The sequence below is a fragment of the Pelmatolapia mariae genome, linkage group LG5, assembly GCF_036321145.2.
Source record: "Pelmatolapia mariae isolate MD_Pm_ZW linkage group LG5, Pm_UMD_F_2, whole genome shotgun sequence".
Classification (NCBI taxonomy): domain Eukaryota; kingdom Metazoa; phylum Chordata; class Actinopteri; order Cichliformes; family Cichlidae; genus Pelmatolapia; species Pelmatolapia mariae.
Window position 1 is genome coordinate 9560636 of NC_086231.1, and position 26512 is coordinate 9587147.

Consider the following 26512-nt stretch of genomic DNA (forward strand, 5'->3'; position numbering starts at 1 on the left):
ATACACCCATCGTGGGCCCGGTCATTTTTAATGTAGTTACTTTTAGTAGTTTCTCCTTAAAAGGGAGGATTTCTTTGACAGGATAATTGGACTGACCAACACTCAGAGCAATGGGAAAGCAATAACTCAGTGAAGATTGTAAATTTATAGGATTTGGGAAGCTCTCTTGGAGCAAATTTGAAGCAACCGCAGATTACAAGATCATCAGTTCAAACTGCTGTACATATGTATAAGTTATTTGGATGCATTGTCACACTGCCAAGGTCTGGAAGAAGACCCAAACTGTCACCCTCAGATGAGAGGAAATTGGTTAGGATGTTGAGCAACAACCTGTAGCCACCAAGGCTCAAGCCTGCCATGAAGTCAAAACTCTTGGAACCCCAGCATCACAGACAGAGAGTGTTGACCTAGAAAGAAGCCCCTGCTCCAAATTCAACAACGTGAAGCTTGACTTTAATTTACAGCTGCCCACATAGAAAAGCAAATGCCCTGTGGAGAAAAGTTTTGCATACATGCATACTTGCATGTATGACATGCAAGAGGGGTATATGATGTAGCATTTCTTTATTAAAGATCTAAAAATAACTGGGAATTAAAGTAAGTGGAAAACATTTCTGTCTTGAAGATTTTTGCTCGATGTGTGCTAGCAATGGCCTGGTGTAATTACTTTAATTAAATGTAGTGCATATGCTCTCTGAGCCCGTCCCCACAGCTATGCTAACCATTTACATTTCCTGTGGGGGTTTTTTTAATGACAAAGACAATCAGGAGGAAAACCTGCTGAATTTTACAACAAAGGACAGAGGGGGCTGTATCTGCTATAAAGACTAAGAACTTTTGGAGTTCAGATGGAGCTCCTGAAAACCTCTTCTGGTGGCAATCCGCCATCTTTTAAGTTGCGGTCTGCTGGGGCACCAGCATCTCTGCTGAGGACAGAAGCAGGCCGATTCAGATGTCTAGCGCCGTTCTGGGACGACCTCTCGACCCAGTGGAGGTGGTGAGTGACAGGATAATGGCAGCTAAACTGTCAGTCCTGTTGAAGAACACCTCCCACCCTGTGCAGCACACTCTGACAGCACTAATCATCAGCCCTTCAGTGACAGGCCACTGCATCCTTGAAGATGAGACATCAGAGCCCTTTCCTTTAAGCTGCTGTCAGACTCTACAAACAGGAGACCATATGCACATACTGGGGACTGAAATCAAAGTGCAACACTGCTGCTATGCATTTAAAGATGGGAAAATATATCATATGTACATAAATTTAAATTACATTTCTTCTACCGTATATAGATTTTTTTTTCTGTTGCTGTAAAACATTAGTTATAAGTTTCATCTGTTTATTCTGAATTGTCTACCTTCCTGCTGTAATAATTAGATTTTCATCATCAATGGGACAAAGGCACTCTATGAGATGTGACATTTTCATTGCCCACTAAATAAAAAAATAAATACTGCAACAGTCTACAAATATAGCCATTTTATTAATGACTTGGAAAAAAGCTTAACAACACAAGGGATACATGCATGCAGGGAAGTTATTATCCTATTATCCTCCTTTTTCTTATCCACAACACACATTTCTTACAGTTTGGTACTGAATACAGATGTGAAGCGATAAAATCAATTTGTGTATATGCTTGTTTACACCCACACACACACACACACACACACACACACACACACCCACACCTCAAAAAGACATTTTCCCCTCAGTGTGACTTGAATACTAACAGTATTTTATCCTCAACTTGGCACCTGCAGGTTTAATTTTTTTTCCCAGGGGGGCTATATCTGTTTAAATAACCAAATATAAATTATTGTTAATAATAATAATAATTAAGAAGGAAACTACATAAATGAGGAACACAGATTACAGTTTAGATTTGGATGCATTAGTTGCATGACCAAATTTTGATTCAATCCCGGGACAAAAGACAGAAATTTCACATTTCTGTGTTTTATAAAGTACTAACAACATTAGTAACTCTTTTGAACCATTAAACCCACTTTTCAACATAAAACTGACACTGTTTTCACCCTTCTAGAACACTGATCTTTGATTTGAGATTAGGAATGTGTGCTGCCAGCAACTACAGAGTACACGAGGAACATGTGTAAACAAAAACAAAACAAAAAACAAAAAATCGAAAAAGAAAAACATAAAACCGAAGTCGCTACGTGGCTCTAGTTTTAAAGTATGCTTGATGTTCCTACAGTCTCCCAAGATGGCAGCCTCACCGATAACACTAACGGAGCTTTTCTACACACTGTGATTAAAAAATAAAATTCAGAAACTCTCAAAGTTCAATTAACTGGTAGGATAAGGTTCTTATTCTACAATCGAAATAAAAAAACAAAACCCTACTGCCCCATAAAGAGGGAGAAAACAATGATATAAAGAGAGAGAACGCACTGAAACTAAAGCGGCAGACTGCTGGATATTCAGCCCAGTTTGTAGAAGACGTTCCTGGGTTCAGTATTTCCCTCTCTTAGACTTGCGAGCAGACTGCTTGCTGCTCTTAGCCCCCTTTTTCACTGCGGGCTCTGCAGCGGACGACTCTGCGGGTCGTTTGGATCCACTTTTGGCCGCCTGCTTTTTAGCTGCAGGCGCCTCAGGAGGCGACTCTTCGGCCTTGGAGCGCTTGGACCCGCTCCTTGTCGTCTCCTTTGTGGCTGTAGGCTCCTTGGGGGACGACTCCTTGGACACAGGTCGCTTGGCCCCCCTTTTGTTTAGCTTTTTAACAGCTGGTGTCTTGGGCTTTTTTGCAGGGGCGCCTCTCTTGACAGGTGTGGCTTTAGATGGCGATTCGGATTCCTTCTTAGGGGCTGGTTGTTTTTTTCCCGAGCTCTTGGCCGAAGATGCTGCTTTCTTGGCTGGAGACTTCTTTGCGAGTGAACGTCCTCTGCCTTTAGCTTTTGACTGACTAGTGCTCGAAGATTTCTTGGTTGGAGGAGGACGCCGAGCCTTTGGTGGAGGCCTCTTCTGAGGTTTCCTAAGAGTCGTTTTAACAAAAAGCAGTTGTTAAAAATAAATAAATAAAAATCATTCTCCACTTGAATTGTTAATCATTGTGGGATGGATGGCTGTCATTACAAAAGAGTGGACTGATATATGGAGTAGGACCCATCTTTAAACGTTTAACTACAAGCATGTAATTAGGAGTCGAGCTGCAGCAGGTATATGCACCTCTTACGGGCCGGGGCTTCATCCTCAGACTCTTCCTCTTCTTCTGATTCTTCCTCGTCTTCGTCTGAAGATTCAACTGTTCGCCTTCGCTTGGTCGGAGGTGCAGCATCTTTCTTTGGAATTTCTTTGAACTTGTCTGGGTACAGGATGGTGGGACTAAGGAGCGGACAAGAAAAAAAAATAAAAGAAAAAAAGATCAGATGTCAAGTAAAGAAAGAACAAAGAATTACAGAAGCTGCACAGACAAAGCTCCTTTATCAGACAGAAAGAAAAATAAATAAAGTATTAAAGGGTTGGGGATTTCCAGATGCAAGTGAAATACCTCGGGTAGAAAGGGAACGACAGCTGGTAGGTCCCGTTGAAGCCGTGACCAGTAATCTGCTCCATCCATCCGAGTACTTTACACTTTGTCAGGGTCCTCCGAAGATTGGCCACTAAAGAGAAGAGAGAGAAAAAAAAAATTCTGTTAGTGACACCATTGTTGATGCAAAAAAGTTTTAACTAAAACTTGTGCTATGTGTGTTTGAGCTGCTGGCTATTTCTTTAATTAATAAAAAGAAAGAAATTATAGTCATAATCAGCTGCAGATATCAGATAGTCGTGCAGATCCTCCATCATCCTGAACAGCAGCTGGTGACGGTAGTCCTTGATATTCTGTGCAGATGATGATGAACTCAGCTCAGTTCTCCACCGCCTGCAGGTTCTGAATGGGTCTCAGATAATATGGAAGAAAACATGAACTACCGTCTGCAGCTGCAGTTCATGGTGAAAGAGTTTAAGTCCACACAAAACAGAGAGACCGCAGAATGACACTGAGACCCTCAAGAACAGCGACCCGTCAGTCTGCTGTTAATGAAACATGGCTAGCAGCAAATTAACTTTCAAAATAAGAGTGAGGGGATAGTTTACTAGCAAAAAACCAAAATCATTGCAGAAGGCTGAAGGGCTCAGTCATAAGAACCAGGTTTAAAGGGGTCACCTGCTGCATTTCTTGTGATTTGTTTAAAGAGAAAGCGAGTGTTGTGTCTAGTTGTAGTTTCAGATGGTGCAGCATGTGTAGATAAGGCACCCTTACTATGTCCATGTAGTGCAATCAGCCTCAGGAATCCTGTTGAGCCACGTAGGATTACCTAACTTACCTAACTGGTACTCCTTTCTGTCCTTGTTGGCGTCTAAAAGGTATCGCCGTAGAGTTGTGGTGCTGCAGGTTTTAGGTTCATTCATGGCTGTGATAGCAGCTGTGATGGCGTCCTCCAAGGTGCCACCCTTGAGCAGGACCTTGTTGCCGGTACGCTTCAGCTGGTGGGTATAAGCATTTTAGGAAACAAAGTCTGCAGCTCTCTCACATACAAAGAAACAACCTGTCGTTTACCTCTATGCAAAAGTATAAAAGAACAATGAAGCCCGAGCTGGCACACTGACTGGCTCTGTGGTCCTGTCCTGTTTGTGACATGGAAACAAAGCGGGTCCTGAAATGTTTAGGTGTTAGTAACTGGTGGCAACTGCTACACGACTACCTGAGATAGGTCCGACTTAAAAAAAAAAAAAAGACATTATCTGGTCTGCTATTTCATTTTCTGTTAACAGAATATATGTCATTTTTTTGTCCAAGGAGGCCTTTCCTTAACCAAAACTTAAATGTTTGTTCCCCATTAAAAACAAACGCATCCCTCATTTTTGAGCAAAACATAAAGTGTTGAGAATGTTTACCTGGAAAGTCCCTCTTGCGCCTTTCCCAGTTATTTGCTCCAGTTGCCCTTTCTCAACAGCCCTCACCAGGGCGGACTTCAAGACTTCTGGCCTGAGGAGTAAATCATCTTCAGCTTACAGCTTTTAAACAATACAGTTAAAGCAGTACTGGTACGTCAGGTCGAGGTGAAATTTATCAAGGGACGTTTAACTAAATATAATTTGGATGCATGTATAAATTTGAGCTTGTAGTCATAATTTTGATGAGAGAAAATCCCAATAAAATAAAATAAAGATGTATGCTGTACAATCATTCCACTCTGGAAAAACAGTTTAAATATTTAAAAGCCCAAAATTACCATGACATTCCTGCCCGAGATGATGTTTGGCAACTTGTGACCACAATGACATCACCATCTTTTATTTACAGTCTATGCCTACATCCCCTTTCATATACGAATTAAACGAGTCAACGATAAAGAGCATTTTGCATCTTCTAAGAGAAGAGATGATGCACTGCACCTGTTTTCGATGTTAAAGCTGGGAAAGTGCTGCTCCAGGTACTTCTTGATCAGGTTGTATGAGGCCTCTTTGGGCTCACAGAGCCGAGTGATGATGAGAGGAAGAGCGTCTCCCAGAGACTCCTGCTTCTGAGCAGCTTTCTAAAACAACATCCATTTACAGACATCACAATTACAACCAAACATATCCCAGTCTCGTGGAAAAATGGGGAAAAGGAAAACGTTGACACTACACGTTAGGCCCATTTCAAACACTTTACCTTAATTTAAAAAAAAAAAAGCTTAAATCTCCTGCAAGTGCGTCTCTTTGTGCACATCTGGACCACTTCCTTTGCAGTCGCCAACTTCAACATTGTACCCTGGAAGTCTCTGATGATTTGTATGTGCAAGTCTGTGATTCTATCAAAATGACAACTTTCATGCTGCATTTCAGCAGAAGACCTTCTCCACATCTCAAGGTGACAAATCAGCTAATGCTCACACTTCATAGTCATCCAGTCGCAAGTTACAGACCAAGAATTTGTCCTTCTCAGAGTGTCAATCTCCTCTGGCTTTGTTGGGAGAATGCCTTCAACATTAATTGCGGCATATACAAGTGTGCTGATGATTAAAAACACTGGATTTTCTTTTTCCCCCCCCCAACTTGTTGAACAGTCTCTATCTTGACAGTGAGAATGAGAAAAATATGCATCAAAAATTAGGAAGTTGTCAGATCAGGGCTTCTAACAAGCATTTGTGATGCAGAAGAGTACCAGAAGATGACCGTGAAGGTGTAGTCACCTTTGTTTTACCTACCAGCTGTACTGCATATGAGCAAATCTCACAACTGAAATGATTTATAGCAATCATATACATGCTACAGCCAGATGCTTGGCTTGACTTTAGGACTTCAAACACGGGGAAACTGCTAACACTCAACCCTAAGAAATTCCCAGCACCTAAAAAGTATTAAGACTGAGCATTTTGCGTGTTGTTGTGACGTACCTTAGACAGGGGAGTCTGCTTCCCAATGGTGAAGGTCCCTGAAAGACCTTTCCCCTTTAACTGCATGAGAGAGAAAGTTAAAGCACAAGTAAGCAGACTTGAAACCACAAATCCTTGAGAAAAACAGAGCACTTCTGCCAGTTTCTTGGCTTCTTCACCTGTTTGATGGTTCCCTTCTCCAAATGTTTCTTCATGGCCTTCTTGATGAGGAACTTCTTCCTGTCAAGCTCCATCCCTGGGTATTTTTTCACGATATATTTCATGACAGATTGGTATGAAACCCCAGACCTGTCATTGCAAGACTACAAAGGACACGGACAACAAATAAATAAATAATCGAGAGAGCGGCTGTGTGCCGAGAGATTCATTTACAGTGTTTGCACACACCGTGATGGCTTCAATGAGGATGTTATCCACTTTGTTCTGAGTGCCAGCAAAGTTGGTAACAGGGACCTTTTTGCTCGCAGTGACGCTAGCCCACGCAGGAATCGTCCGTTTCACCTTCTTGACTTTAGACTTCTCGTACTTGTAGCCATCCTTCAACCTGTTGCCAGAAGCAGCAAGACACAAATTCAGTCATGACGGTCGATTCTTTAGAAGCGATATTTCACTGTGATCGTTACCACCCTTATCTTTATCACATCCTCACCTTAGTAGGAGAACATAGCAGTGTGTTGCGCACTGTCCAGCCGCGCAGTCCTTGCATTTGTCACTTTGTCCGTTTGTCACCGACGGGAAAGACAAAATGAAATTTGAGAACATCTGTCTTAATGACCACCATGGTAATTTGACCCTCACTGAATTGCAGCGCTAATGATTAATGTGCAAAAAAAAAGGTGAAGGTCTGTTTTGGCAAGGTCTGGGAGAAGAAGAGGAGGAGGCCAAAATTCTAAGTTACAAAAGCTAAAGTTTATATGGGGAGAAAAAAAGAAAAAGAAAAGAGTCCATAAAGGCTTGCGACCAGCCCAAAAACCGTGATCATCAGAGCTAAACTAAAGTGCTAGATTTTATTAGTGGGCAAAATGTGAGTATATATCACTGATCATTTGGACTGGGGCGTTAGAAAATCCTCACACTGTTACGATGCCACTGTCCTCTCCTCCTGGACTCCTCCAAGACTGCGCACATCTGTCTGATGGCTATGATGCAGGGAATGAATGTGGATGTGACAACTCACATCTTTTAGAAATGCAACACTGCAACCACGAGAGGAGCAGTCTGCAGTTATCCAGCAGAGGTAAGGATAATATAAACAGATAAAAGTGCTATCAAAGTGAAATATCGCACTGTTCACACTTGCAGACTATCTTATGGTGAAACTCACTCTTTCTTCTCTTTCCCTTCTCCTTCCTTTTCTGCTGCAGCACCGTCGGCCTTTTCCCCGTTCTCCGCGGGCGCCGTCTTGCCCGCAGCGCTGCCCTCGTCGCCATCGGCTGCTGCGGCTGATGACGCGGCCTGCTCCTTCTCAGCAGCGGGCGACTCCTCCGAGGAGGCTTCAGGTTCTGAGAAAGCATTAAAAATGAAACCTCCCTTAAAAACACTTTACTGCCTTTATTTTTCTTCATAGTGTAAAGCTGATATTATTAAAGTATGACTAGAGGTGTTTAAAGTTTTTAATGAAAAAATAAAACTGGAAGGGAAATACTGAATTACATAAAATGCAACATTTTATGTTATTTTTATAAAAAATAAATAAAAATAAACAGGAACATAAAACAACGTAAAAGCATAATGAGGCTTTGGTGCAAATGTGTGATAAATCTGCAGGATTATGAGTCAAGTGACACAATTAAGATGATATATTTTGAATTATGAGATAAAACTAATACTAAAACATTTTAGCAATGAAACCCAAAGCACTCTATTTTCCTAATAAATACTGCTGGAAAAAAAACTGGAGATGAATTTTGTTCGTTCTGTGTTGAGAGTATAAATGTATAAATTTGTTAAAGTTGAACATTGCGACACATGCGGCTGGCAGGGGGCGGGGCCAGGGTTTGACAGGGTGCAGGTGAAGGGCTACCTCACCCTTACCTTTCTCTGCTGCAGCGGAGGGGGTCTTCTCCTGGGTCGGAGTCGCTGCTGCTCGGCGAATCGGCATCACAGGAGATTTACCTGAAGAACCAGAAAAGATCATGAGCACAACCATTGTTTGGCTCTCTGAGTGACTCTAAAGGAAATTTTTGATATGCAAAATTTAACCACTTAGCAAAAAACGCCAAACTTCCCCAACTACATAAACAATAAACAGCACTGTACCTGTAGATCAATGTCAGTAGCTGATATTTACCTGACAAATAGCTTTTTTGTTTTTTTAAGTGCTATGAAGTTCACATTTTATAAATTATTGCACCAGTAGATTTTATTTATTTTACAAGTAAATTATTAGGATTCAAGAGGTGTTATTAACGGTATTAAAGGTGTATGTTCGAGTAGTTATATCATATATCATTATTTCAGGTAATATCTTCATGTTCGTCAGGTAAACAAAACATGCTAAACTTAAATCTTCAGTATGAGTTCTGAGGAGTAAAAAATACAATAAAGATCTATAAATTTCACACTGCACATGTACAATTATTACAGCTCTTAATACTTGTTAGAAATTGAATTTAATACTTGTTAGAAATTGAATAGGACTGTTCGTTTAACTGGCTTCACTGGTTTGAGGCCCATTTTGTGTATGCACAGGGTTAAAACTGCCGCTGGTGCCAAACCCCTTCATTCATTGAGGCCTTTTATCCCCCAACTGAAGAAAAGGTGCTGTTTGCATTACGCAAAACGCTGAGCACCTACAAAACGCCGCAAAGCTTGCCCCGCTGATGGGTCAGCCTCTGCCAACAGATTTCCACCACGTCCACGGGAGCCAGAGGACGAAGTGCCAGGATTTTTCAGCAGTTTTCGCCATTTTGTCCGTCGGTTTATACACACAATAATGGCGTCTCACAAGGCAGATGAAATTCATTCCAGCTGCACAAAGTGAAAACCCCCGGCTGCTTCCCGAACCGTATCCGTGCAACTGCATGTTTAGCAAACAATTTCTCAGCACGCGAGCCAAACTTACCTTTAACACGACGGGAAAACGGAAACACTTTGGGCTAAATTTCTGCACGATCCTTTATTTCGATTCCTCTGTTTACGAGCCCCGCCCCGTTAGGACCGCAACGTGCTGCGTCACGACGCACAGCGAAGGATTCCCATCGTCGAGGCTGACCCACCTCCACCTCTATCCCCCTTCTCCACCCACACAAAAAGCAAGAAAAAAAACCCACACCAAAACAAAAGGAAAAATCTCAAAAGAACAAGACGAAACTACTTGATACAACCGTAGAAATAATAATAATAATAATAATAAAAACTACAAAAAACCTAAAAAAAATTTAAAAAAAAATCTATGATCGCTATCAAAACCCCCAAAACGAAACAAAAATAACACCTTAAAAAAGGCTGTGTAATAGATTTCTATCTAATCCCCTTAAAAGAAATAAACAACACCAAAAAAAAGAAAAAATAAAAAAAAGGAAAAATTTAACAAAAATAAATAAACTACTAGCTTGTTAAGAAAAACAAAACAAACAATTATAATCATTATAGTTCTACAAGACAAAAGTTATAACATCATTATATCATTCAGGATTTTTGTTTTTATAATTACTTAATTATTATTAAGTCAGAATGCTGTTCTGCTGTTTTTCCTGCTTTTTTGTGAATTTTCTTCTTCCATCTTTCATGAAGTCCAAAACTTCATGAAAGATGTTTCTTATTTCACAGCTGAGATATCCTGGAATTCAAGAGCAGTTTTGGCCACACAGGTAAATCCTGAAAAGTGAAATCAGAGAAAGTGTTGCTCACAGGTGCCATGTTAAAATGCCTGGATGCACAAAGCTATAAATTGTGGGATCTGTAGTTTTTGAAGGGAACAATGACAATGGTTATCTTGATTAAAGCTCCAAGTTTACTCTCCATCCAAGTGGCAGACATCCAACTTTAATCAGAACAGTATTTTGATTTTGACGACCCAGAAAGACTAAAGAAACCCTTCAGGGGAAAGTGAACAGCTAAAAACAAACGCGTTCTATTACAGCTAATGGTTTCATGATGCTGCATTACAATGTGCTGCTGCTGTAAAATCCGCAGATCGTTTTCTTAATTGCTTGTTTTCTCTATATCAGTCAGTTTTATAAAGCCCCGGGGTTTCTTTAAATTGTTTTGTCAAATAAGCTGAACATTTTCTAATTTAAACTGCACCATTTTGCAAGAAAAAAAAAGACAAAACTCAAGTGATAAACCATTCCCCAGAATAGCAGCCAAAAAACTGTCATTGACGGATACCAAGAAAAATGGCTGTAATTCCGCCACAGTTAACGCTGCACTTTTGTTAAACCCCTCACTTCAATCCCATCTTGAGTGTTTAAAATCCAGTACTGGTGTTCAAAGGCAAAAACTGTCCAAAAACCTATGAAACCTTTCTGTGACAGTGACAAGAGAATCAACCTCATCGGTGAACGTGTGTCAAGTCGTCTAAGGAGCTTGGAAAGAAAAGCGTCTGGACTTCTTTAAGTTGCTTGAAGACGTTTCACTTGTCATCCGAGAAGCTTCTTCAGTTCTAGGGTCAAATGGTGGAGAGTCCCAGATTTGACCCTAGAACTGAAGAAGCTTCTCGGATGAGAGGTGAAACGTCTTCAAGCAACTTAAAGAAGTCCAGACGCTTTTCTTTCCAAGCTCCTTAGACTACGATGCCCTGGATGACTGAGAACCTTCACAGACGTGTGTCAAAGTCATTCATGCTAGGAGTGTCGCCTGCTGCTGTAAATCTAACCCAAGCCCTAAAAGCACATGTGATGATGGGTGCGTGATGTAACAGACGTTAAATATGAACGTACGAACGTTCGCATCGAATACGAGCATGAGAAGAAGCGCTGCAATGATTTCAACTTCAGCGGCTCAGCAGATCAAACCTGGTGGCTCCAGGCGATTCCAGCTGCTCCTTCCTGGATTTAAAAATGCTTTTCTTCAAACACTGGCTCAGTTTATTAGACACACACACACATATACACACACACACACGTGTTAAAAATCTGGCGACCCACTTTTTCCCAAAAAAAGAAGAGACGAAACCACGAGAATAAGCACTTTTTTAAATACCTTTTTTTGTCTTTAATGTATTTACAAGCTTTAATCTGCTCTGTAGGTCTGAAGTGTTACAAGCATGTCATGTTCAGCGACTCTGGCCATTTGCTTTTGAAGTTGCTCATTCCATCTGAATGAATCTGGTTTGTTCGTCTACGTTTGTGTGACAGTTCGGACTTGCATCGCTTCTTGAATGCATACCTCTACCTCTCATGAGGTGTATGTACATATCAATGCAGAGCAAGCCAAGGCTCAGGGAGACACTTCTTGGTTATTACAAGATAACCTTTGACCTTGGACAATGTTAATAGTTCCTGTGCATTCAACTCCTCTTTTTTTTTGTTGTTTTTTTAATCTTTGCTTCCCCTTCATCCCAAAATAATTTTGCTTTACTCTGTTTTAAACCAAACAGCGTGGAATCCGGGGAGGCTGTTTATTTCACAATTATTATTTTGTTATTATAATTAATTATATTGTTATTTCTGCCGTCTTGTTCTCATTGTGAGCATCTGCAAATGTTAAATAACTTTCATATTTGCAGTCCTTAAAAAAATAATAAATTAAAGAGTCCAGAACCTATGTATCTTTTAAGTCTCTTCTTAAAAAGTAACAAAAGAAAAGTAAGTTAAAATTTAAAACAAAAATATTTTCTATGTATAATACAGGTATTTAGTGCTTCCACCGTTGGAATCCAAACTCAAAATGGCGGCATGTTTCAGAACCGTACCGCAGAAAAAAATTCCAGCCGTAAACATGTCGTCCTGCCCACGCAGCCATTTTGAAAGTTTGTTCTGCTGCGAGGATACAGTTCTACTAAGTCGCGTCCCCGGGTGTCTCCCTCGTCAATTATCTTCAGACTCCTCCTCTGCCTCGCGCAACCAGGTGAAGAAGGCCGTGACGGACTTCAGGGCCACACCTTTGCCCTGCTCCTCGGCCGGGTCTTTGCTCGACTCCCACTTGTAGAAAGCGTCCTCCGAGATGACGTCCTCATCATACAGGCAGTCAAAGAACATCCTTAGGAGGTCTAGAAGACAGACGAAGAGAGCAAATGTTCAACTGTCACCTTGTTTTACAAGTTTTTTTGAAATTAGGTTAAAGTTGAACCCTGTTCCTTTTCATTCTAAAGGAACTCGAAAATAAATTTAAAACCAGCCAAAAAGATAGCAAGAATGATTGAAAAGCTACATTAATGCAGTGAAGCCTTCAGGCAGGCAACTTAAACTACACTGAACCACACACACACACACACACACACACAGTTGAGGCTGTAGCCAATAAGCTTATCCGCCTTTGTGACTTAAAGAATTGGTGTATTTTGCTAAATTTAATTCGTTTTTTAGTTGTCAAGACTTGAAACCAGCAAATGGGCACAGAAATTAATCAGGAAACCTTTTACTGACGTCACAAATACAGTCAGCTGAAGACCATTTTTTCCCCATAGACCTCTATATAACCCTTCCTTTTTGCAGCCAGAGAAGTCGCCCCCTGCTGGTCATTACACAGTTCCCTTTTTCATGCTGTTTCAGACTTAATCAGAGTCTTATCTTCTGTCACTGCTCTGTTTAGAGTGTATGGAATGGTACGAGACCGTAAGTTTGCTGGTAAAAATATAAAACAAGATAGATGGAAATATTTTTTTATGGCCGTAGTAGAATGCTACTGAAGTCTAGTGTTTTGTTCTTGGTCTTGTTTGGTTATCTGTGAGTGTTTGTGCACCTGTACATGTAGTTTATGAATGCAGCTTTATATGCTTTAGCTGACAAATTGACACTCTAACCTCTTGTCTAAATACAGTCACTACTAGTTTTCATAAAATCAACATAGAAGCAGCTAAAATGCTGTCATCTTTTATATACAGTCCAGGGCTCGCAAAATCGCTAGCCCGACATCCCGGGGCTAGCGATTTTTCCAGTCGGGCTACCAAAATCCATCTCAGCCCTGCCCGTCGGGCTATCATAGGAAGGAAAGATATGTCAATGCTTTTGCATTCTTTCACAAATGTAGCTGAGTAATTATGTCATCGGCATCGATGAGCCACTGTCAATATGTGACACATTGAAATCGCGTTTGAATTTGCGCTTGTTTTTTGCTTTCACTTTGCGATCGCGCGAACTGTGTGTAGAGAGCGGCAGCACTAATTGGTAAGTCACAGATTAATTGCGCACCAATTCCTCTGACATAGTCTTATCAATCGTTAGCTTACTATCAAACATGACAAGTGAAATCTCCTGCAGCAAGCTTAAACATGTGATAGAGGTTGATCGCGCAGAGAATTGCTGATCGTTATGTAAGTATGTGTGTAAGAGCAGATGACTTTAGGCAGGTATTTTAGTTCTGCAGAGCCAAACAAGAGAGGTCAGGCTGAAGAGGCAGCCAAAGAAAAGCCTTCCACAAAACGGAAAAGTTATGACAAATCAGACAATGAGGGAAAAAGAAAGCGCAGCTTTTTTGGTTTCATGGACAAAAGAATTTCTGTGGCTGGAATATGACGAGCTAAATAACATAATGTTCTGCCGGGTGTGTTGTGAGTTTCCCTCGATTTCTGAGTCGACAAGCGCCTTTGTTACTGGGACCAGTCATTTTAAGAAAGACCCCATCAGAACCCATGAGAAATGCAAGAAATACATTATTGCTCAGTCTGCAGTATCTTTCCCAGAACAAACACCAATTGCAAAAAACATACTAAAAGTAAACCAAGCATAACAAGAAGTCCTGAAAAATCTGTTTAGAATAGCGTGCTATGTTGCAAAGAGTGAACTACCACTGGCAAAATTTAGCAGTCTTTGCAAACTTCAAAAAGCAAATGTCCTAGATCTTGGTTCCACTTGCCTCTTACCCGTGATTTCAGTGGAAATTTCAAATTCAGGATCTGACACAGACTGATTCATGTTGTACACAGTTCTTGCAAGTTCATAGAAATTTCTGTTCAATTAGAACCAAATATTTGAGTTGATGTTTGAAATTGTTGTTGTAATTTGTGTTTTAAATATTTTTAGATTGATGTTTTGTTTCCTTTACAATATTATACATTAAAGTATAATATTTAATATAATATACTTTAATATTATACATTAAAGTATAATATTGTAAAGGAAACAAAACATCAATCAAAAAATTGTCCTCTTTTTTTTTTTTTTTTTTTTTTTTTTTTTAATTCGGGCTACTTAAATTTATTTTGGGCTACCAAAAACTGAAGAGTGCCTGTCCGAAGGGCTACCAGGGATTTTGAAATTTTGCGAGCCCTGCAGTCTATTGCAAACCCTACCTAACCCACGTTTACATAACTGCAAGATATGTTTCCTTGAAACACATTATATTCTCATACCTTGAGAACTAAACTGCAGTGAAGTTCTCATTAAGTTTATTTATGTAAATCCTCCACAGAGAAATACTGAGACTTTTAGTTCAATCATTCTTTACCTTGGAAACAGCCACTAACTATTAAGAATTTACTTTTAAGAACTCTGTGGTGAGATCATGTTCTTTAAATGAATAAAAAAAATGTCTTAATCATTACATGTACGGCCGCTTGTAGCCAGTATTTGAGCTCTAATCAGCAATAACAAAAGAAAGGCGCGTGTAAGGAAAGCTAAGAGTAGCAGGTTTTATTAGTTTTATAAACTATGATGCAGAACTTACTTGGAGGCTGATCGAGGGCAACGATCAGCGCCTGAAGTGCATAAAGTGCTTGCAGCTGTCGCTCAGTGTCTGAGTTAAGGTACTTGAGTAATACAGGCAATCTCCTCTGGATCATGGCCGTGTCCACTCGACAATTGGTGTTATCATCTGTACAGCAAAGCAGGAGGCAGAGTGAGTGCATGCCGAGCCGGCCCGCTCGCAATTTGGCAGAGTGTAAATATTGCAATCAGCGGTGGAATTTAAGCAGAACAGAGAAGTGTCTTCTCCAGGTGGTGGAGTGGCTTACCTTTCACTGCTGCCTTACACACAGCTGTCATCAGAGCCCTCAGGAAGGGAGACGAGCTCATCTGTGTTTCATCTAGATTTGCCTGGGAAACGGAGCAGAACTAGCTGTCAATGTCACATGACTCCACTCAGCAGGTAAAAAATACTCTGCAACCTCACATAACTTTGCAGCAGGATATGTTTTAACTATGTTTTCCCCTTCAAACCATGTTTGGATTGCGTCCTCTGCTCAAACACTCAACTTCAACCACACCAGGATTATATTACACTCTGTATCAACACGTCACTTAACACCTACTTGTCCACGAATGATCTGATACTCTGTTCCACTGTTCACCATATTTGCACAGTGTTTGAGTTATTTTCTGACATTTTTAGTAGTGAGTGCAGCTGTACAATGGTAAGTGGCAAATGGGTTGCATTTATGTAGTGCTTTTATCCAGAGAGCTTTGTAATTTCATACACACTGTTGGCTGAAAGCCAGGAGGCATGCTGCTGGTCTGACCATCATGAGTAACTGGGGTCAAGGAATCAAACCACAAACTCTGGTATTGGTGGACTTCTGAGGCTGTCCAGCTGTCCACTTCTGTAGAGTCGGGTACTATAAGAGCAGGCTAAATTAAAACAGTTGGCATGGCTTCTGCTTCTATCGTCATTCGAGCTGGCTGCCTCAAGCTTGTTCTCCTCAGACATCTTTAACACATCATCCTATTCATGTATTAACATAACAGGATAAAGATGAAAACAGGAAAAGTAAGAAAAAAAATACAACTGAACAACAATGATGAAGCACCACGAGGTGCAGCGCTCAGCATAACAGAACAGAACAGAAAGACGGTGGAAGGCAGAAAAGTCACAAAAATGTTCAGTCCTTATATTTATGTCTCTGTTTAATTGCACCAAAGGCATTGAAAAAAGGCACATTTTCAGCATCCTATAGCTAAAAAATTAAAGCGAAGGAAGAATAAAAAATGCAAACACAAAGTCTGTTCTCATTCCATATTTTTAATTAACGGAAAAAAAAAAAAAAAAAAAAAAAAAAAAAAAAGCAACACAGCAAACGACGGCCTGACGTTCCTCCCTGCTTTTAGCCACTCGGTCACACAGTTTGTGTGATGTTTGAGCTCCTGAGTAACGTCGCTTGTCATACCTCCACCCAGTCAAAAATCTGCTCGTCACTGGCCATATCCTCCAGGAGGAGTCTCTCCAGGTGCTGGCTCATCTCCTCAGGAGACAAGATCCTTTCGGGCAGAGCTGCCTCAGGATTGGAGCTGTCTGACTGAAGAAACTGGAGTTTCTGTTGATGTGAAAATGACAGGAGAGGACAAGAAATGAAAAGGTGATGAAAAGGGGGGAAAAAAAGGTTCTCCTGTTGTCTGCTTACATAGTTTTCTATATAATTCCTAGGTAACACCTGATGACATCATACAGATCACGAAAAAACAGCAACACATGAATGATGAGGAAGCAATGTGTAATCAGACAATGAAAAAAGCTAAATTTTTGGACCCTAATGTTAACTTCTATCTGACCTAGTGACCAATGAAAGAAATAAAAATGTTGTCAAGTCTGAGCCTGACACTAACCAACCTGTTGTAAGATGAAGGCCTGGACATCCTCTCCCTCTGGAAGAACGTCAGTCCAGTTGAGGCCAGATTCCCTCCATAAAGAACCTACAGTCCTATGGCTCTGTGGAAACACCACCACACAAACCTCTCCCCTCACACACATCTTCTTGCATTTTCAACATTTTGAAGGCGAGGATAAGGAGCATAGATACTTAGATACACAGATATATTATTCATTAGTCCCTAATCTTCATTGATTAAATGTTACTGAGGTCATGAGAACAGATTAAAACAAACAAACAAAAAAAAGTAAAAATAATCATAAAAAACAACAATATAACATATATAGCATTGCTTACCATGTGTTTGCATAGTAAGTGCAGTATTTCAGATATAAGGATCCCAGCTCTTCCCACAGGAAGCAAGGGTTTGCTTAATTCACTGCAAACAGAGACGAAAGAAATTGAAGTATACATTTTTTCCCCTGTCACACACAGCTTTGTTTACAGCAAATGTGCAATCAGACCAATTATTTAAACACATGTGCAGATGTAACCCTCATGGTTTTTTTCCTGTCTGATAGAAGGTAATCTGAGACTAAAGTGTAGATAAATTGGTGGCAGAGGTGAATTTATTTCTGAACAAATGCAGCAAATCTTTCATTATTTTCAGTTATTTGTACCTAAAGAGCTCTTTCATAGAGAAGCCCCCCTCCCTCAACACAGGGCTGAGCAGCTCAGCCAGGTACAGCCAGATGTGAGGAATGTCGATGGCCATGTCGTCCGCTTGCTCCAGCGTGTCTGCAAACCTGAGAAAACAAAGACAAAGAGAAGACCAAGCAGTGATTAGATGCCATTTTTTCCCCAACTTGGGGGGGGGGGGGGGTCTCTTATTCTTAAGCCAAGTGGGCAATACAGTGGTAGAAACCCTGAAGATGAAGATGCCAGCCTTCTTCTTCAAAAGGTTTGAAAATATCAATTACTTCTGAAGTTGCTAGATCAGACTGGTGGAAAAGCACCCCCCCCATGTGCTTTTTAAGGGATTTACTTTCACTTTGATGTGTATTTCCATTGCAAGATTGGTCCAAAATTTCAGTGCCAAATAAATCAAATAATAAAAAACGGTTAAGAAGAAAGTAAATAGAAGAGTTCAAGATATCGATTGATTATTGGCCACTAAGCAAGTGAACTGACCCTTTGTAGAACTGGGCCTTGGGCACGGTTCCCTGCTGCACCAGCTGGAAGAAGAGCTGGCCCATGTGGTCCCGTGTGATCTGACTGCGCTCTAGGGTCGACTCCACCCCAACGCGCACAAAGATGTGAAGCTGGGAGCCCAAGTCAAGCTCGTCCACACACTGGATAGCCTCCTGCAGAAAATGAAGTAATATGGTCAAAACTGACTCAGCTGGAAATTATTGAAACATTTAAATACTGAAATTTTCCATTCTAGCAATTATAAATCATTAAAATATCAAACACGGTTCATTATCTTACCCTGCTGGTGGATTTAAACTCAAACAAATCTTGGTTAAAGCTTACAACATATCTTAAAGGGGTATGAAAAATACAAAATGCATGCTTGCCTTAAAGAAAATAACTTATTTAATCATGAATGAATCTTCTGGAAAAATCACTGCTAATATTCATGTAAAGCAGAAGCTTGCTGACGTGTATTAGAAGTTGTGCACCGTAAACTTCACCTACTGCTCGTGAATGTCATACCTTGTAATCGTTTATGTGTAGAAATTCGTCAATAATAGACTTGGACTTCCTCTCAATCTCCTCCTCAGACAGGGCTGGTCTGTCTGGGGTCTGGACCACTGGCTCAGGTTTCACTGTAAACATATAAACACAAGTCCCAACTTTGCCTTTTGATGGAAAGAACTGATGGCTGCTCTAAAAAGTAAGTTCAACACACCCAGCAAATCTTCTTCTTATCTGGATTGAGTTACATAAACACTGGCAATCAGGATAAACAGTCACACGAAGGTGATTGGCAAATAGACAATTATACCCAGGGATTTCTAACCCTAAGCACCATATAGCAGTATAGTGTTAAAAAGTGCAGAATGAATATCTGTGTGTGCTTATAGTGTTTGAAGTTTTCATTCGAATTGAAAAAGTGCTTTATAAATAAAATCTACTTAAAGCCAGGAAGGAAAGCTGGCTGTGCAAGTTAATAGACTCATTACTACTGACTGATCATTAAACCACAGGAAAATCTGACTACATTAGCCTACAACACCATAAAGCACATCAAGAGGTGTTAGATGACCTTAGAAATATTGAAGTAAATAATTCAAACTGGTAAGTAGGTTTACTACTTTTATATAAAGTCAACAAGCGAGGTTTATATGGTAATACAACCCTAAAAATGTAAACAGGTTTCTTTTAATACAAAACTACAAATTTTCTATAAAATGCACCAAATCAGGTGTTCCTGAGAATTTAAATTTCCTACCAATGCTCATTTAAAAGAGGCAGAGACCTCAGACTCTCTCACTATCTGAGTACCAATGTCCAGGAATGATAGGTATTTGACTGATGGTGTTTTTGTACATGAAATGTACCCTGGTAAGAAGTGGCCTACCTTGTTAATACCAAAAACCCAGGGCTTTGCTTGTTTTCACCTGAAAACTGAATGAAATATGTAAACTGCAGAGGCTGAGCTGTGTTCTCACCAGGCTCCCTGACTCTACTGCGCTCCATCTCCATTTTGTCCTCAGTAACACTTGGTCTCCGAGGCTCGGCTCCCTCTCGCTCACGGTCTCTTCGCGGCTCCTCTGGGTTCGGACTTTCTAGCAGCTCTTTAGAACTTCCTCCCCTGATGAACGGTCCGGGCCGTGCTGATGGCGGTGCAGAGATTAGTGGCTTGTCACTGCGCTCTCTGCCTGTACTGGCACGACTTTTGTGAAGGGGGGAGAAAAAAAAATCGAAGTCAAACAGGATGTTGCTCAATAAAAGGATATCCGAGAAATCAACAGAAAATCAGGAGGCACAAATAAGAGCTGGAGTTGTTTTGTACCTTCCCAGAGTTCTCCTGGAGTCATAGTCTGGGTTCTGGGGAGGTGTAGTGGAGGGCTGAGGTGAGAGTGTCGGCTGCAGTGCAGAGTAACGGTTCAGGCCAGTTGTCCGTGACAGGTCTGTAACAGGAAGAAGAAAAATGAGGAGTGATCACAGATCATTAGATTTGGTGTCAAATCAGCCAGAGTGCTGATTCGTCTCAGTCACTATGCAGCATAATCTGTCCATAGCAGCTTTAAAAGTCCAGCCAACCCCCAAACTTATGAATGCCACAATCCACTTCGGCCCTGAAAAGCTTCTGTCACCCACCTATACTTATCATTTCATGGTTTTCATCTGCAGGTCCCACACTTGTAAACTCCAGAGAGCCTGAGAGTTACTGCTCCATTACTCAGGAACTAATGAGCATACCATTAACTTTAACTACCCAACAACCAAAAGAAATAAAACAGCAGTGGATCAAAAGCTATTCAGATACATAAAGCATATGAAAAAATGTAAAATCACAGCTTTCTTTCATTAGCTTTGAATACTTTTGATTGTAAGTAATTCATAATAAAACATTTATGGTTATTTGAAAGACCTTTCCAGGTCAAACAGCAACACCTTCCCAATTTACCAGGGGAAAAAAGCAACACATTGGGAATCACAGCTACACAGTTTTTCCTGCATACAGAAATGTTTGGCACTCCCCAAAGAGGTTTTATACAAAGAGGATAATACTGTCACTAAATCTAAACTAAACTAAAACTAGGCATTGCTACAGATGGTTACTGAGACATCTGTGTGAAAGTGAACCGATCATGCTGATGCACACTGTCACCCACCAAAGGCCTTGAACTCACAAGCTGAACTTTTTTTTAAATATAAATCTCAATTTATGGAGAGAAGTGTTTATTAAGCCTGCAAAGCAATGCTGCTCCAAAGGTTGAATTATTTTGAACTAAAAGTGCTGCGAGTGCATTGCACTGGGGGAGTTTTTGCCCTGAGGACTTTGAGCGCTGTCAACGCCGAGCTTCACAGGATTTGTATAGAAAATTGATGCTTCCTGTGGAGACGGAGCCTAACAGCCACAGGTCAGAGCGTGGAGAGTGTGGAAGAAAGCAGTCTTTGTTTTCAAAAATTTCACACAGTAACTGCTCTTCGTGCATCCTGATGCTTTAACTGTGACACATCTGAGCCAGCTGCAGCTACAATCTCACCATCAGACCTGATTTTCAACATTTTTGGGGGGCTAGTCACAAGGCACTGAAGATGTATTTCTTATAATTTCTGATGTTATGCCATCGAGTCTCACTGACAGCCATTTATCGTATTTGAAAGATGTTTGTAAATTGCCAAAACTGACTTAGTGTCAATAAATCAGCAGCTGAAAGCTGAGGGATGCTCCAAACTTTGCCATTTTGGTGTTTTAGTACAACTAATGAGCCTCTGAGACTCGAGATGAAAAGACTGTTATGATGACCACAGTGTGTACAGCGTACTCAGTTCTGTTTTTCCAAGTTTTGCTAATGATGTTATAGCTTGTTGTGGCATCTTACCTGAGTCGCTGGCTTTGGCTCCTCCGCTGCTGCCCTTCACCCACGTGACTTGAGCCCGTGGGCCGAGCTGGATCTTCTCATCCATCTGAGGCTGCGGGAACACAATAATAACAAAAAAAAAAAGCTTCAGAATCTCTGCTTTTAAGCTGGAGAGGAGCAGTATTTTAAAAGGACAAGGAAGACTGACAGCTATAAGGCCAAAGGAAAAATGTAACGTGAGTGTAAGCATCAAGTTAAATGCAGCTGTAAATGACGATAGCACCTAAAATGCTGCCTCTATACCAGACAGCTTCTGGGATATTCGGTTCTCTCATATCGACTAACAGTTAAAACTGCCAGAGTGCTTCCAGCAGAGGGCGCTCCAAAAATGAACTAACTTATTTTACCCAGCAATAGTTATAGTTCCATCAGGATGTCAGTATATGCATAACTGAGCATGTAGAGTTAGGTAGATGGGAACAGGGGACGTTGATGTACTCGGCCCAGTTATGATTATCCTTAAGAGTCATCTTGAGTCTGCGTAAACAGTTATCTTCTGTGTACAAAAAAACACCAGCCAGCTGAAAAAGTGCTTTAACATGAAATGAAAAAACCAAACACATGTTGAATGGAAAACAAACTTGTCACAACATGAAAACCACCCCACAATTTGTTTATATCACAATGCAGAATTGAGAAAGTTCAGCCAAGTCTGAGAATCTGAGAGAACAAAGCAGCCGCACATTACCCACACACCATCAGACTCATTACACAACATGCTGCAACAAAACACTGTCGCCGTCTGTGACAGGTTTCTAATTAGAGTTTTGAAACCCATACCCTGCAATTTTGTTTAATAACTATTAACAAAGTTATTAAATTTAATTTTAGTATTTTAATTTTAGTGAGAAACAAAAAGTCTGTACAACAATCTCGTCTACTCTGCCCTCCAAAATTACATTATTTTATCTTAGTTTTCCCACGGTGCTCCAAGCTCCTCAGTCTGAGAACAAGTGATTTAGCTAACTATGAGGAGGCAGCATGCATGGGTTTTGCTGGGACCTCTAAGGCAGCGGTCCCCAACCTTTTTTGCCTCACGGACTGGTTTATGCCCAACAATATTTTCACGGACCAGCCTTTAAGGTGTCGCGGATAAATACAACAAAATAAAACTAGAACCGGTACCGAAAAAAACAGAAGATTTATTCATAACACACGTGAAAAGACCCAGGAAAACAGAGTTAACGATAAAAACGATAACAAAATAACGCTGAAAACCGATAAAAACCCTGAAAACCATACATTTCACACCTGAGCCTTAACTCTCGCGGCCTGGTACCAAACGACTCACGGACTGGTACCGGTCCGAGCCCCGGGTTTGGGGACCGCTGCTCTAAGGGACCCTCTAAGGACTAATCAACATAATGATGCTTTTTCTTAAAAAACAAAAACTGTTTAGACAGTCTGCTATTTTTAGATCTCACTCTGGAAGTTCTGACCACTTGTTCTGCGTGCTCAAACCTGTGCCGAGAGCAAACATCAATTCTGTTTCAAACTGACCCCAATTTCATGTGAGGGACAGTCATCACTGGTGCTGACCGCTACACCTCCAGTTATGATTGAACAGTTTTCATTTGATGAGTTCAGGCCAAAGTCATGGTCTCAGGTGAGGAGTGAGACCTGGTGCGTGTTCATTTTTAAGAAAAAAAGAAAAAGAAACATTCATCGTGTTGTCCACTTTGAATTTGTCCCTCGGGGTGAGACTGTCAGCCAGGAGTTCTAGTGTAATGTCCTGAGTGATCTGAGGGGGAGTATTCACAGGAAACAATATGAACTCGATTGCCATTGTATCGACTAAAAGTGCAAAGAAAACGGATGGATTTCATGCCCACATCAACAAAATCTTTGCTCACCGGCCACAGGTGCCTTCCTGCAACACTGCCCACATGCCGAATATGAAAATTCAGTTGAAAGAGCATTGTTTTGACATCACAGAGTTTATTAGTCACATAGTGAATTTTGCTGTGTGTGCCCCCCCACCCCACCCCACAAAAAAACCCAAAACGTAAAACCACCAAGGACTCTATTTCAACGCCATTAGAAATACTTAAATCAATAAAAAATTTTAAAAAAGCAATGGCGGGATGCTGGTCAGGTGACAGACAGAATTTGGAGTATGTGGAAAACCACGTGGATCGCTGGTTGTGCAGAGCAATAGCTGAAATGAACAGAGAGTCCAGAGTGTAGAGCACTAATCTGAGCAAATAAAGAGTGAAATTGAGAGCGGAGCAGCCATATTGAATGTGTTTCTGTTGTGAGAAATAGACTGAGGCCGAACAATGTGCACAGAGGAGGAGAGAAAGGCTGATCTTTCCAATTAGTTTCTTCTTCTACCATAATTAAATATATATATATATATATATATATATATATATATATATATATATATATATTTATGTTATTAGTTTTGTCGTTGTACTTGTAAATAGAATAATAAAATATTTAAAAATCTTTTTGTTTCAGCAGAGAGTCTGGAATTCGAGTATCCTGACAATCCTACAGGTTTTTCCACAGTTTTTCTAAGCTGCTCTGATTACTTGTTGCATGTTCAATAAAGACAGAAAGGTTTTGTGTTATTAGTTTAAGTTTTGTCTGTAATTCTGACTTAGGTGAAAATCAGACCACGCTATAAGTTTCTCTTTTTCTCCTTTTTTTGAGAGCCATCTGAGCAAATAAACTATTGTGGGTAAAAAAAGCAGCAGCCTGGAGTTTCAAATGAAACAGCAAGTTGCAGGCAGTTTCTCTGTAGGGGTTTCTCTTCCAGTAGAAAAAGGGCACTTACAGCATATTGAACCTTTTTAAGATTTATTAAAGGTTTTTCTTGTCTTTCCAGCTGGTGGCGCTCTAACTAATGGCTGAAGCTCATCTCAGGCTACGACCAGCATGGGCAGCATGTCTCACCTTGGAGATCTTTGGGATCTTGTTGGGGTCGATGGTCCTGCTGTTCTTCGTCATAGGCACAGTGTTCCAGGTCTCTTCTCTCTGCCCACGCTGATCTCTTTGATCTCGTGGATCTAAGGGGCATAAAGCAGGAAAAATATAGTTCTGTGGGAATTCAGCAACAATTCTGAACATTTTTCATCATTTCAGACACGCATGAAACACATGATGAAATATTATAGGTCAGCTGACAGATGGGAGGGGGTAGGGGGGCTTCCTTTCTGCTGCTGGGCACAATAGCATCTCTGCAGGCTATAGGGACAGGAAGTCTGCCTGTATACTTGCAGGCTTCCTGAGTCACTGTAGCTGTGCCGATATGACTCTAAGCCTTAAAGAGGATTTAGACTGCAGGCCTGACCTGGCCGCCTCTTGCTGTCCTTGGAGAGCAGCTGCTGGTGCACTTTTCTCTGCTCTTCCTGCTCTTCAATCTTAGCCTCTTTGTGGATCTGCTCAATTGTTTTCGGGCCCTGGTCAGCTCTCCTGGAAACCCAGTTGTGCTGGAAAAGAGAGAAAAAAAACTAGATTCATAAAATACACTGAACAGTGTCAGTCAGATATAAACCAACTGAAACAACAGCCAGAGTAATTACCGTATTTCCCTTGTTTTATCATGACACACAGACCAGATCACATATGAGAAGCTGTCAGTCACAAAAGAAAATCACTAATAATTTAATGAGTGACCACACCTCACAGAAGATGTGTTAACAAGGTTTTCAACTTGCGACAGCCCATCATTTGTTATTAATATCTGCGTGTGTGTGTCTATGACGCTGAGAATGAAGGTTTTTGTTTTTAAACAAAGTAGGTTCTTGCTCATTTCAATTTCAAATTTGACAGGAACGTAGCACAGCAGGGATTTGAATTTTTCCTCCTTTGTGTATGAGATGCTGACGCTGATTCAAACAACTTGTGTCAGGCTAGAGTTAAGGAGCAATCTCAGCTTAATCAATGCAGATGCATCTACAGGAAAAACACAATATCAACCTTAACAGCGACACCACAGATGAGGTTTGATATATGCATAAAGCTGAACCGACAATTCTGTCTCATTTTCATTAGGCTTTTACATTCAGGCTACAACAGCTAAACACAAACACAAAAACCCATAAAAGCCAGTGTATAAATGGGAGCATGGATATGTGTGTACTGCAAATGACTGAGTGAGAACAGTTAAAATCTTTGTGTGGAGACAGCTGACCGTTCTCAAACTTCATGTTAGCATAGATGGTTTTGGTGTCATGCATACAGATGAATGAAGCACCCGTCACTGAGATGCTGGTTGGGTCCAGAGACAGCAGCAAATAACAAGGGAAAAATAAACCGCATACTCAAGCTTTACAGGTGGATTTATTACTTGTGAACCTCTTCTTATTTTTACTATGAAGGTGTTTTCCAATCAACAACTTCCAATTTCTAAACTAGACATGTTTATAGGTTTTTGACGTCTATATAATTAAACATCTCAATCTGATCAGTTTATAAAATAAATAAAGCAGTCGATGCACAGATATATTTTTTAAAAACTGTGTGGCACCTTGTTAGCAAGTCAGAATCACTGGGAATGGTTTTTACCCCACTTCCTATTAACTGATTTGGTAACTGACACTCACACCAGACTCCACATAAATTTCTTCAGAGGTTATTGCAAACTGTGATAAAATAATAACTGGGCATAGTGGCATAGTAAGTGGTGCTATATCTACAAAATTGAATGGAATATACACAGTAGTATTTATGGTAGTGTCTAATGTTTTTGTGCACTGCAGTGGATAAATATCAATGCTTATTTAGAAGACAACAAACACCAGCAGCTTTTTACTAAAGCTTCTCTTCTAGATTTCCCACAGCTTAAGACAACCTAGATTTAAGACTTATTACAACTTTTTTTGCCACATTCGGAATTAAATTTAAAACACACTTAACAACCAAGACTGAAGGAAAAACAAAAGCACATCAACTC

At 40.5% G+C, this 26512-nt stretch overlaps 2 protein-coding genes across 16 annotated transcripts in view; both read right to left on the minus strand.

The window, feature by feature from the left end:
* Nucleotides 1–1465: 1465 nt before the first annotated feature.
* On the minus strand, nucleotides 1466–9556 carry hp1bp3 (heterochromatin protein 1, binding protein 3). 2 transcript variants are annotated; one of them, XM_063473588.1, is made up of 13 exons: nucleotides 9449–9556; nucleotides 8419–8499; nucleotides 7709–7886; nucleotides 7034–7096; nucleotides 6772–6928; nucleotides 6543–6686; nucleotides 6385–6444; nucleotides 5402–5541; nucleotides 4901–4991; nucleotides 4330–4489; nucleotides 3513–3624; nucleotides 3191–3346; nucleotides 1466–2996 (listed from the first exon to the last, which is right to left on the minus strand). In XM_063473588.1, the coding sequence occupies exons 2-13, from the start codon at nucleotides 8483–8485 to the stop codon at nucleotides 2477–2479; spliced, it is 1848 nt and encodes a 615-aa protein (XP_063329658.1). In that variant the 5' UTR covers nucleotides 8486–8499; nucleotides 9449–9556; the 3' UTR covers nucleotides 1466–2476. The 2 variants fall into 2 exon arrangements, with proteins under 2 accessions (XP_063329658.1, XP_063329659.1); XM_063473589.1 differs by lacking the exon at nucleotides 7034–7096.
* Nucleotides 9557–11514: 1958 nt separating this feature from the next.
* eif4g3a (eukaryotic translation initiation factor 4 gamma, 3a) overlaps nucleotides 11515–26512 on the minus strand; it is a 68922-nt gene continuing 53924 nt past the window's right edge. For 10 of the 14 annotated variants that reach the window (XM_063473594.1, XM_063473592.1, XM_063473600.1 and 7 more), the window contains 14 exons: nucleotides 24908–25046; nucleotides 24511–24623; nucleotides 21571–21661; nucleotides 20031–20148; nucleotides 19687–19910; nucleotides 18728–18840; nucleotides 18200–18372; nucleotides 17689–17814; nucleotides 17366–17447; nucleotides 17029–17169; nucleotides 16589–16735; nucleotides 15440–15521; nucleotides 15154–15300; nucleotides 11515–12538 (listed from right to left, as the gene is read on the minus strand). In XM_063473594.1, coding sequence (XP_063329664.1) covers nucleotides 12357–12538; nucleotides 15154–15300; nucleotides 15440–15521; nucleotides 16589–16735; nucleotides 17029–17169; nucleotides 17366–17447; nucleotides 17689–17814; nucleotides 18200–18372; nucleotides 18728–18840; nucleotides 19687–19910; nucleotides 20031–20148; nucleotides 21571–21661; nucleotides 24511–24623; nucleotides 24908–25046 — 1878 coding nt within the window. In that variant the 3' untranslated portion in view covers nucleotides 11515–12356. The remainder of the gene's footprint in view (nucleotides 12539–15153; nucleotides 15301–15439; nucleotides 15522–16588; nucleotides 16736–17028; nucleotides 17170–17365; nucleotides 17448–17688; nucleotides 17815–18199; nucleotides 18373–18727; nucleotides 18841–19686; nucleotides 19911–20030; nucleotides 20149–21570; nucleotides 21662–24510; nucleotides 24624–24907; nucleotides 25047–26512) is intronic. The other 4 variants (XM_063473596.1, XM_063473603.1, XM_063473602.1 and 1 more) reach the window with 1 other exon arrangement.